This window comes from Garra rufa, chromosome 4, assembly GCF_049309525.1.
Source record: "Garra rufa chromosome 4, GarRuf1.0, whole genome shotgun sequence".
Classification (NCBI taxonomy): domain Eukaryota; kingdom Metazoa; phylum Chordata; class Actinopteri; order Cypriniformes; family Cyprinidae; genus Garra; species Garra rufa.
Window position 1 is genome coordinate 15,363,261 of NC_133364.1, and position 12,277 is coordinate 15,375,537.

The following is a 12,277-nucleotide window of genomic DNA, read 5'->3' on the forward strand; positions in this document are numbered from 1 at the left end:
TGGACAAACAAAAAAGTCTATCAGTAAACAAAAAGCACATCTGTGGATCATTCAGTCAACAACACAATATTAAGAATCAGACGTATGTAAATTTTTGAACAGGATTATTTTTATAAATTCAGCTATTATTTTCAATCTTATTCAGGTCAGTACTAAATAAAAATAACATGCATTTTCTATGATTCCTGTAATTTGGTCAAATAATTAACATTTTTCAGATTCTGCAAGGTGTGTGTAAACATTTAACCTCAACTGCAACATTGCTATGTTTGTTATTGAACAAGCAAGGCGTTAAATTAATGCAAAATTCGTTTATTTCAATTACTCATTCAGCCAGTGAAGCTCTCAAAACATTTCAAGCAAATCCACATTTATAAACCAACATTCACTGTTTGAGTACACTGTAAATGATGCAAACACACTTGTGATGAGAATAAGTTAAGTTATTAAGTTATGTTCCTTTGTGTTATGGTGTAGTAGAGTACATGATAAAATAAAAAATAAATAAGTATTTCCACATAATTTATAAATAAATAAGCTAATACAACAGCAAAGCACTAGTTTACTACATGGAAGACAAGACTTTGGGATCTCCTCATTGCGCCTTGTCATGAGTTTTTTCCGTGTATGCCCGTGTAAACACCATGATAAAGTCATTTAATGCTCCTTCTTGGATTGTTCCATTTTTCACCTTGGAGAGAACAAAGACATGTATCAGATATCAAATCATATAGCAATACCAGTCTTTGACTTTTGGTAACTTATTTAAAAAGTAAAAATGTACAGTTTTGTCCTCTTTGTGTTTACCTTGACTGAGTGAATATCCTGAAGCTCTCTCCATACTTTCTGTTCTTCATTGTACTTGTGTTTCAGCTTGTGCACCTCAGTCATAACATCCATTAGATTGGCTTTCACTTCTTTCTCCTCAGACTTGTTTAGCATGTCTTGGAAAATGTCTTCATAGGTCTTCAGCATTGCTTCGAGCAATAGCGCCTGACAAGTGCAGGAACCCTTGGACTAAAAACAAGAATCATTAGCACAACATAAAAATCACATTTTTGTATTTTTGCACTGTAAAAACTTACTTTCAGCTGGTCCAGGTGAGATACAAAAAGCGACTTTCCAATCGACTCTTGTCCTTTTGTGTTCTAAAGAAGGTGGGGACAAAACAGCGACCGTTATGAATAAATTACACATTTTGTGTGAATCCTAGCCCCCACTTTAAAATAAAGCTGTTACAAAGTTCAGATGTGGTTTCTGAATCACCTGGTCTTCTTGATAATATTAGCTGCAATACAGATATGAGTTGTATCTAAAGTGATTCATCTTGCTTACACAGACTGAGTAGCTTTCAAACCGGTTGCAGAAGTTCACGACAGTAGACATCACTTACATAATGCGTTTGGAGATTGTGGATATTTGTGCTCAGCATTTTGGGGATCTTGTCGCTTTTGGACCGTCGAAATCTGAACGCGTTGGTTGTCTGAAGAGACGCTATTAGCAGAAGTCCACACAGCAGCAACATGTTGAGCCAAGAATCCATTCTTTGTGTTTGTGTTTCAGTGCTGTGAAGCAAGCGACTTCAACACGACGTTGTGACCTGATGTTAGTCAGCAGGTGAGTGTCGATGATCGGAAAGGGGCCGGGGGTTTATATAGGTGCACAGCCTAAAAAGAGCAACGACATGAAGGCGGCAGTGGATGTGCTTGGGGTTTTGGGGTTTCTGTGGGCTACTTTTCTATGATAGTTTCCTTTAAATCAGAGATGTGATGCACTTAAGTAAGTGACGTTGCAATCCCTCCACAGCCCAGGAGCAACTTGTACCACTCACAAAGGTTCGTATGATTGGACGCAGTGGCTTTTCAGAATAGCCAAGGTTGCAATCTGCTTTCGGACCTTTGTGAAACTGGGTTGAGGGCTTGTTGACATGAGCACGCAATTAGTCATCACAAAACTGAAACGGAGGTCTTTATCAGATATTATTTTTTGTCTGAAAATGAAACGTTAGTGGTATCGACTGGTTTTATATCTGCCTACTAAATCTAACTGCCCTCAATATGCATTATGCATTATTTGCATGCATGTCTGGAATTGCATATGTTGGAATATGTTGCATATGCATTTTGACCACAAGTGTTTGTTTACATGGGTGAAAGTTCACGTATGCATACGTACCTTTATACATTTGGTGCTGCAAATGCAACACATACTGAACCAAAACATTCAACATACTTCTGCATACTTCTGTTACTTTTCATTCCATATGCATTACTTTGCATTGGTGGTTAATTTGTGGTGAAGTAAATTTGCTTAATCTACAGCTTACTGCCTGTGGCCACATAGTTTTTCAGTTGAATTTCCCCTCAAACTGTGGTGTAGCAACAAACATCAGTTCTCTGAATCTGAACCTCAAAAAATCTTAAAACCATGTTGAAGATGTATATGAAGCTTTGCGCAGTATGCTGAGGGATGGATGGTGTATACAGTGCAGTACAGTGCAAGTTTCAGGAACCGTTTCTCCTGTGTAGTAAGCTGTCATAGTTTCAAGGTTGTGGGTTTGATTCCCAGGGAAAGTGTGAACTGTTAAAGTGTACCTCGAATGCAATGTAGGTTATTTTGGATAAAAAGTGAAGTTATTATCAAAGTCTTGATTCCCATATGAAACATATAGGTTTGAGCCATCTCATTCCCTCACTCTTCCTAATATATCCCTGCCCCCTCTTCATTGCAAAGCATAAAGAAATATGATATATAAAGGTATCTTAGATGATTATTGTATGTATGTCACGTGAGAGGGAAGGAAATGATGAGGTCTGGGTCCAAATGCAGGGTAAGTTATATTTAATGAAAATAATAACAAAACAAACCAAAAGGCCAACACGGCAAACTAAACATAAACTAAAACATAAACTGAACAAAACATAAAACAAGGTCTAAGGCCAGGAACAGGAATACAAAAGAACATCTAAGACAAAAGACAATGCAGACATCAATGCGGAGTGAGCAGTAAGAGTTCTTATAGTCCAAATGATAATAGTGAACAGATGTGAGTGTAATCAGTGCAAATGACAAAGACAGGTGAATGCAATCAGAAAGTGCAGTGCGAACAGCGACCTCAGGAGGCTGAGGGGAGACCCACAGCCCCGATCATGACAATGTACAGTGCCTTGCGAAAATATTCATACCCCTTCATTTTTTTCACGATTTGTTATGTTGCAGCCTCATGTTAAACAGCTTAAACATTTTTATTTTCCACATCAATCTACACTCCATACACCACAATGACAAAGCAACAACAATTTCGCAAATTTATTAGAAATGATTCCATTGCACAAGTATTCATACCATTTCTGGGACACTTGAAATGTATCTCAGGTGCATTCATATTGCTTGTCGATGTTACTAGACTTTGAGTGGAGTTAACCTGTGGCAAATTTATTTGAAGTAGTATGGTTTGGAAAGGCACACACCTCTCAGTAAAAGGTCTAACAGCTGAAAATGCAAAATCAGAGCAAAAACCAAGCCCTGAGGTCAAAAGAACTGCATGTGGAGTTCAGAGACAGGAATGCGTCAAGCCACACATCTGAGGATGAATTCTGCTACACTGAAGGTTCATGGAAGCATGTAGCCTCCATTATGCATAATGGAGAAAGTTTGGAACAACTAGGACCCTTTCTAGAGCTGCCTCCTGGCCAAACTGAGCAATTGATGGAGAAGGGCCTTGGTTAGACTGGTGACCAATAAGCTGATGATCACTCTAGTTGAGCTCCATGATCATATATGTAGATGGGAGAAATTTACAGAAGAACAAACCACCGCGACTCTCCAACAATCCAGTCTATGGCGGTGTGGCAAGACTCAATCCCCTCCTCAGTGGGGACACATGAAAACACTTGGAATATGCAATGAAGCACCTAAAGAACTCTCAGATTGTAAAAAACAAGATTCTCTGGTTTGATGAACCTCTATTCCAAGCATGTTTGGAGGAAAGCACCTGCACAGAAGCATCCCAAAAATAAAGTGCGCTGGTGGCAGCCTCATCCTGTGGGGCTGTTTCTCAGCGACAGGGACTGAAGGACTCAACAGAGTAGAAGAAAAGCTCAATACAGCAAAATATAGAGATAGCCTTAATAAAAACCCAGTCCAGAGCATTCAGAACCTCAGATTGGGCAGAAGGTACACAGGCACACAGCAAGAGTGGCTTATAGACAACTCTGTGAATGTCCCTGAGTGACCCAGCCACAGCCTTGGCTTGAACCTTTCTGGAGGAACTTAAAAAAATGTCTGCCAAGCCCCATCCAAGCTGACAGAGCTTGAGAGGTGAAGAGATAAGGAGAAGAATGGCAAATAATTGCCAAATGTAGATGTGCAAAGCTAGTCGTGTCATACCAAAAAGACTTGTGGCTATCCCTGCTGAAAAAAACAGCATATGCTGGTTAGGTATGTTTTGGTTCTGGGATGCTGGTTTTAGCTGGTATATGCTGGTCCTTTGCTGGTTTATGCTGGTCCCTTGCTGGTTTTTGCTGGTTTATGCTGGTCATGTTGCTGGTTAATGCTGGTCCTTTGCTGGTTTATGCTGGTCCTTGACCAGCAACACGACCAGCATAAACCAGCAAAAGACCAGCATTAACCAGCTAAGGACCAGCATAAACCAGCAAGGGACCAGCATAAACCAGCAAAGGACCAGCATAAACAAGCTAAAACCAGCATCCCAGAACCAAAACATACCTAACCAGCATATGCTGTTTTTTTCAGCAGGGATAACAGTGCACAAAAATAAAAATTAGCCCATGATTTGCTCACCCTAGTCAATATGACTTATTTCTTTCAGACGAATCCAGACGAATTTATATTCAAAATTATCCTGGCACTTCCAAGCTTTACAATGGCATAGGTGGGTGTTTCATCGGTCCAAAACAAGTCCAATAAAGTGCAAGTCCATGTTAAAAAGTGCCTCACATGGCTCCGGGTGTGAATAAAGGCCTCCTGTGGCAAATCGATCCATTTTTGTAAGAAAAATATCCATATTTAAGACGTAATAATCACTTTAATCGAGCTTCCGCTAACTGGTCGTACCCAAAAGCAGTTTCAGGCGGATGTCGGCGTTGCACATGCGCCTGTGGGTCTAGTAAAAACCAACATTTGTTTACAGGAGAAAATGAAGCAAAGTTTCCTTAGTTTAGTGAAGGAAAACCAGTCTCCTCTTGGTTTATATCGAAATCCTCCAACATTTTCCTTTACAAATCCTCGTTTTTCAACTTGTAATTCATAATCTTTGTTTTGTTTGGATTTCTCCACGGTGCACTGGCGGGTTCATCCAGTTGGCGGAAGCTAGATTAAAGTGATTATTGCATTTTAAATGTGAATACTATTCTTTAAAAAACTAATTGATTCACTACAAGAGGAATTTATTCACCCCCCGGAGCTGTGTGAGGCACTTTTTATTATGGATGGATGCACTTTATTGGACTTTTTTTGGACTCATGAAATGAAACACCGCCTATGCCATTGTAAAGCTTGGAAGTGCCAGGATAATTTTTATTATAACTCTGATTGGATTCATCTGAAAGAAGGAAGTCATATAAACCTAGGATGCCTGAAGGGTGAGTGAATCATGTGCTAATTTTCATTTTTGGGTGAACTAACTCTTTAAGGGTATGAACACTTTTGCAATGTACTTGTTTCAGTTTTTTAATTTTATTAAATTTGCCACAAATCTAAAGTTGTCACAAATCTTGCTTTGTCATTATGGTTTATGGAATGTTGATTGATGTGGGGAAAAAATAATTTAAAGGAGTTTAACATAAGGCTGCAACATAAAATAAAAAAATAAAGGGGTATGAATACTTTCGCAATGGACTGTATATGTTGGATTTGACAAAGACTCCAAAAGGAAGCTAAACTGATGTAAAGTTTACCATCGATAACAGCTATTGCTTTCTTGAATTAAATATGGTTTGACAATTTTATGTGATTTTTATGCTAGTTCATGCAAGACTTTGATCTTAGGCAGCCATCTTTTTTATTTATGTATTTCAAACTTATTTGAACATAATCTTTTACTAGGTGCATTTTATAAATGATCACACAAGACATAAATTCATGCCAAATTTGTCATTTTATTTGTTTAATGTATTCCAGTGGGATAATAAATAACAATAACTTAAATAACAGACAATACAGCCAAAGAAATTAAGATGATTCTTGTCCTGACAATGTCTCTGCTGGTTGTCCTCTGTAGGCCAGGCCGTACAACATGAGAAAGTAATTTAGTGCTCCTTTCTGGATTGTGTTATTATTCACCTGTTTGAAAACAAACACATATAAATCATATATCATAACCAACATGTAACTGTAGTTACAAACAGTGTTAGGGAAAGTTACTTTAAAAGGTAATGCATTATATATAACTTATTGTGTTACTTTAATGGAAAGTAATACATTATGTTAGTTTTGCATTACTTTTTGTCACCTGAGCTGGTCTTGCTCATTTATTTTTTAATAGGAATAAACCCAAAGTAATTTTTTTGGCAACTGTGAAGACCCTTTGGTGTAAAACCAACTTGCGTTGCATATTTGAAAAAGTAACTCAGATATTTCATTGTAAATTGAAAATTAATGCTTTGCTTTACTAGTTACTAGTATAAAACAGTAATCTGATTACATAACTCATGTTAATTGTAATGCTTAACCTCAAAACTAGAAATTATAATCTTGGCAATGAGCATAACATTTCTAGACAGCTTTTATACTCTTTATTCATACCTCGATTGAGCGAATGTCCTGAAGCTTCCTCCATACTTTCTGTTCTTCACTGTACTTGTGTCTTAGCATTTTCACCTCAGATAATACATCTGTTAGGCTGGTTTTTGCTTCTTCATTCTCAGCATTCACCCTCATGTTTTGGAAAATTGTTTCAGTGATGTTCAACATTCCATCAAGCAGCAGAGACTGACAAGTGCAGGAGCCCTTGGACTAAAAGAAATAGGTATCATTAGCATAGATTTTAGCATTAGCAACAGTAACGCCAGTTTGAATACTTACATTCAGATGGTGCAGATGAGAAAGCATAACAGATTTTCCAAACAATTCTGTGCCGGTTGTGTCCTAAAAAGCATAAAAGAGTGAATTTGATAAATGAATTTGAAAACAGTTGTCACTGCATAAGTCACCAGTAAACACTACTTACATAATACTTTTGGAGAGATCCGATTTTTTCTTCTACTCTCTTAAGCGTTTGCTCTTTGTCATTTTGGGACTGTGGAAGTCTGGCTCCGTCGGTTCCTTGAAGAGACACTGCTAAGAGAAGTGCACATATCGACACAAGCTGAGAGTACATTTTTTGCTGTAAACAAACTGAACGTGATGCTAGTCAGCAGGTGAGTGATTTCAATGAGGAAGGGGCTGTGGGTTTATATAGGTGCACAACTTAAGACGAGCAACGACATGATGCTTACAGGGGATACCCATCTGGTTTTGGGGTTTCTGCGGCACGATTTTCTAAAAAAGGTTTCCTGTATTCCGAAGATATCCTGCTTTTGCCTAACCCCAAACCCAATGGGCAGCTTTCATAAAAATTCATATGACTGTTGTTTGTTGAAAATTGCCATGGTTGCAAGCCACCGAAGAAGTCTTTAAGAAACTGGGTCGGTGGCCTTTTCAGATGAACTATGACTCAACAAACTGAAAATGGGATCATCATCACATATGTATATATACATACAGAGGTTGTGGTATTTATATCTAAGAACTAATGGCTATACTTTTTTCTGTTTGTTGTCAAAAGTTTACATACGCCTTGCTAAATCTGCAAAATGTTAATTATTATGTTATTGTTTATTTAGTACTGACCTGAATAAGATATTTTACATAAAAGACATTTACATAATGTCTACAAGAGAAAATAATAGAGAAATTTATTAAAATGACCCCATTCAAAAGTTTACACACACTTGATTCTTAATACTGTGAATGATCCACATCTGTGTTTTTCCCTTCTTTGTCCTGAACTGCCTGCTGTTCTTCAGAAAACATCCCACAAATTATGTTCTTCCAGCATTTTTGTGTTTTTGAACCCTTTTCAACAATGACTTTATGATTGTGAGATCCATCTTTTCACACTGAGGACAACTGAAGAACTCATGCGCAACTTTTACAGAAGGTTCAAATGCACACTGATGCTTCAGAAAGAAAAAACGATGCTGAGGGGGTGAAAACTTTTAGAATTTGAAGATCAGAGTAAATTTGACTTATTTTGTCTTATGGGAAACATGTAAATATCTTCTGTAGCTTCTGAACGGCAGTACTAAATGAAAAATACTGCGATACTGAGTCATAATCATGAGGCGAATTCTAATTATGACTTACTAAAATACAACTACGAGGTAAAAAGTTAATATAATGAAGTAAAAGTTGAAACTAACAAAACTGAAAGTATGAGAAAGTACGAGTCACAATCAAAATGACTTTTCATGTTGTGATTTTAGGTTTTTAGCTCATAATTATGACTTAGTATCTTACAATGGCATTTTTATGTCATAATTAATCATTTTGAAGACATAACTATCATGATTTATGTGATGATGTTGCAGAAATGAGCGTTCATTGCATATTTGAGGTAATATCTGACATCCATCTTAAATCTCTTTAAGCTCACGTTTCAAATACTCGTGACATTGTATTCCTGTAGTTTAATGGATGGCATTTGCAGTGCGTCTTTTGTGATTAAGTATGTAAAACACGCATTTGCATTGTTTGTGACTCATATTACATGCATGCATTCATAAATGCATGCCTGCACGTGTACTTGTTTTGTACTGCCGTGAAATATGACCTTCTTATTATACAACTGCAAAAAGATCAACTCAAACATAATGCATGTTTTGTATTTCTGATCCCATGTGCATTTCTATAAGCATTGGTGGTTGATCTGTGGTTTGCTTAAGATTTGCTTAATTTACATTTTACAGCCTGTGACCACATAGTTTTTCAGCTGAATTTCCCTACATACATACTGTGGTGTGACAACATCAGTTCTCTGAATCTGAACCTCAGAAATCAGCCTAAACAAGGCTGCACTTAAAACCATGTACATTAAAGCTCAGTGAACATAATGCATAGATTTGAAAGACTGAAAATGCTATTTGGAATCACCAGGTGGCATCACTGGGTAAAAATTCTAATTAAATGTTTAACCGCAGATGCAACAAACTGTTACGATGTGCATTTTTAAGTAACAGTCATTGCATATGATTTGCATATAGGCTTACATGTACACTTGTGATATATTTCTACTTTTACTTTCACTTATGCATAATTTAATGCCCCACAGGCACTGCAGAACAAAAACCGAAACAAACATTCAGGTGCCTTAAAAATACACTTTAGCTGCACTTACAAATCTTTAAACAACTTCTTTTATATTTATTGCTATCTTGACAACTCTCAGAAGATTTAAGCATGATAATAGATATGACATGTTAATGTATTTGGTCTTGGCTGAATTTTTGCTGCTGCAAAGCAAATACAGCAACTTGCTACTGCCAATACATGTTGGTTAGACATATTTTCGTCAATTTAAGACATAGCAGCAGTAGCAGATTAATACAGGTGGAGCTGGGGAGGTGGAGGGTTTCAGAGAAAATCTGAAAGCACATTGCGAAAATGCTCTTGTGAATGTTAACCAGCCATTTAAATGTAAAGCAGAAAGCTTATTGGCTGCATATGCAAGCATCCATAATGCAGCTTTAAATGGCTCTAAACGATCACAGCTGAGGAAAGAAGGGTCTTTTCTAGCAAAACGATCGGGTATTTTCTAAAATAAAATCACAATTTATGTACTTTTTAACTTTTTAACCTCAAACTAACCTTGTCTAGCTCTGTGTGTACTCTGTGTAGAGATTAAAAAGTATATAAATTGTAAATGTTTTTAGAAAAATAACCAATTGTTTCGCTAGAAAAGACCCTTTTTTCCTCGGCTGGGATCATTTAGAGCCCTTTGAAGCTGCATTTAAACTGCATTTTGGAAGTTCAAACTCGCGGGCACCATAGAAGTCCATTATATGGAGAGGAATCCTGAAATGTTTTCCTCCAAAAAACATAATTTCTTTACGACTGAAGAAAGAAAGACATGAACATCTTGGATGACATTATCTGTAAATTTTTGTTCTGAAAATGAACTACTCCTTTAACGCTGTGAACATCATCACTTTGCATTAACAAACAACCAGTCTGCGGCATCTAGAATTTTGTATTTAATTCGAATTGAAGACAAAAGCATTTTCTAGTTGTCAACTATATTAGTGGATCGTGTTCATACTGTGGTAAATGTGCATACATTCATACATCCACTAAAAGTCACTTTTTTGCTGGTTGTATATATAAAAATGGCTCAAAAAGTCAAATTAGTTCAGTTGTTAATGTTAATAACACAATATTAGCATTCTAATAACTGTTGACTGGAATAGTGGAAACTAGTGAAAACTTTTTGTGGTCTAACTGGCTGGTGGTTTTAGTGATCATGGTTTAAAAGTGTGGTTACTGGTCTTTCATTAATAAATATGTAGGAACAAATGAGTAACATATTATTAACATTCTTGTAACTACTAGGAAACTGATTAACGCATCAAAAAGTCATTTTTGATTCACTGAGGTGTAACTAATTCGTAACCCTGGACCACAAAAGGGTGAATTTTATAAATTGAGATTAATACATCATCTTAAAGCCTTTACGGTTGTCCAAATGAAGTTCTTAGCAATGCATATTACTAATTAGAACTAAAGTTTTGATATTTTTATGATAGGAAATTTACAATATATCTTCATGGACCATGATCTTTATTTAATATCCTAATGATTTTTGGCATAAAAGAAAAATCGATCATTTTAAACCACACAATGCATTGTTGGCTATTGCTACAAATATACCTGTTCTACTTTAGACTGGTTTTGTGGTCCTGGGTTATATTTATTAATCAGTATTCATAAGTGTTGCTGCCCTAATGTTCACTATGTTAATGTTCACTAAAACCACCAGCCAATTGGACAACAAATACTTTCCACGATGAATTACAAGGGGGCATTTCTGTGTCTGTGACACACAATACACATCCGACCCACATGTCAAGATAGATTGAAACTGTGTCACTGCGAGGTTTTACGAAGTAATATAACTCTAAACGCGGCGAATGTGATTCTGTTCGTATACGTTTTAAAAAACGTAAGTCTCTGACGAAGACATCGAACCATGAGCGAACAGAGTTTGGTCGAGGGCCTTCCAGTCTCCACTCCTTATTGGAAAAGAGAATGATTCAGCTGTATTGCTGACTGAGTCACTGAGTCAATGACCTAACTGCTTCCTTCGTGGCCTCTCCATCTGCGTAGCAGCTATAGTGTGAGTTTCCAGTGAGCTTGCTGTGGTCAGGTGCTCGCTTAGCGCTGCAGATGCTTCTGAGCACAGGAGTCAAAATTCACCCGATTTCTCACTCACACCTTTTTCCTCTTTTGTGAGGAGGATTTGAGGTGGCAATTTACTCAACTTTACTATTATTTATGTAAGCATTTATGGTGAACTGAGGTTTATGATGACGTTACTGAGGAAGCAGAATATTTCCATTCAGTTTATGCAAATTAAGCAGTACATGGTAATGATTTGATCACTGTATATCATTCTTAAAAGGCTTAATATGCACCTGTTTCTCTTTATTAATGGGATATTTCACTCAGAAATAAAAATTGTCAACATTTACCCACCCTCTACTTGTTTCAAAATATTTTTTATATCTACAAAAGAAGATATTTTGAAGAACGTTGGTAACCAATAATAACCAATAGTTGATGGTAGCCTTTGACTTCCATAGTATGGAGAAAAAAAATACTATGGAGATCAGTGGGTACCAGCAACTTGAGGGTGAGTAAATGATGACAGAATTTTCTTTTTTGGGTGAACAATTGGTGATCTACCTAGATTTGTCTCATATATATATACTTATAAATATATATATTTTGAAGGAAGTTGGTGACCAAAATAGTTGACAATAGCCATCTACTTCCATAGTATTGGGGGGAAAAAATACTATGGAAGTCAATGGGTACCAGGAACTTGAGTTTAAGTAAGTGCTGACAGAATTTCTTTTTTTTTTTTTTGGTGAGCAGTTGGTGATTTACCATTATCTGTCTCAAATATATTCTTTTAAAAAAGATATTTTGAAGAAAGTTGGTAACAAAATAATTGACGGTAGCTATTGACTTCCATAGTATGGGAAAAATACTGTGGAAG

General features: G+C 36.7%; 2 protein-coding genes across 2 annotated transcripts; both read right to left on the reverse strand.

Annotated features, from left to right (window-relative positions):
* Nucleotides 1-350: 350 nt before the first annotated feature.
* On the reverse strand, nucleotides 351-1,576 carry ifng1r (interferon gamma related). The gene is made up of 4 exons (XM_073837682.1): nucleotides 1,394-1,576; nucleotides 1,086-1,148; nucleotides 808-1,017; nucleotides 351-691 (listed from the first exon to the last, which is right to left on the reverse strand). Exons 1-4 carry the CDS (start codon nucleotides 1,541-1,543, stop codon nucleotides 596-598), a joined length of 519 nt encoding a protein of 172 aa, XP_073693783.1. The 5' UTR covers nucleotides 1,544-1,576; the 3' UTR covers nucleotides 351-595.
* A 4,616-nt stretch (nucleotides 1,577-6,192) lies between these two features.
* On the reverse strand, nucleotides 6,193-7,356 carry LOC141332790 (interferon gamma-related-like). Its single transcript, XM_073837750.1, has 4 exons — nucleotides 7,190-7,356; nucleotides 7,045-7,107; nucleotides 6,766-6,975; nucleotides 6,193-6,303 (listed from the first exon to the last, which is right to left on the reverse strand). The coding sequence occupies exons 1-4, from the start codon at nucleotides 7,337-7,339 to the stop codon at nucleotides 6,193-6,195; spliced, it is 534 nt and encodes a 177-aa protein (XP_073693851.1). The 5' UTR covers nucleotides 7,340-7,356.
* Nucleotides 7,357-12,277: the final 4,921 nt, after the last annotated feature.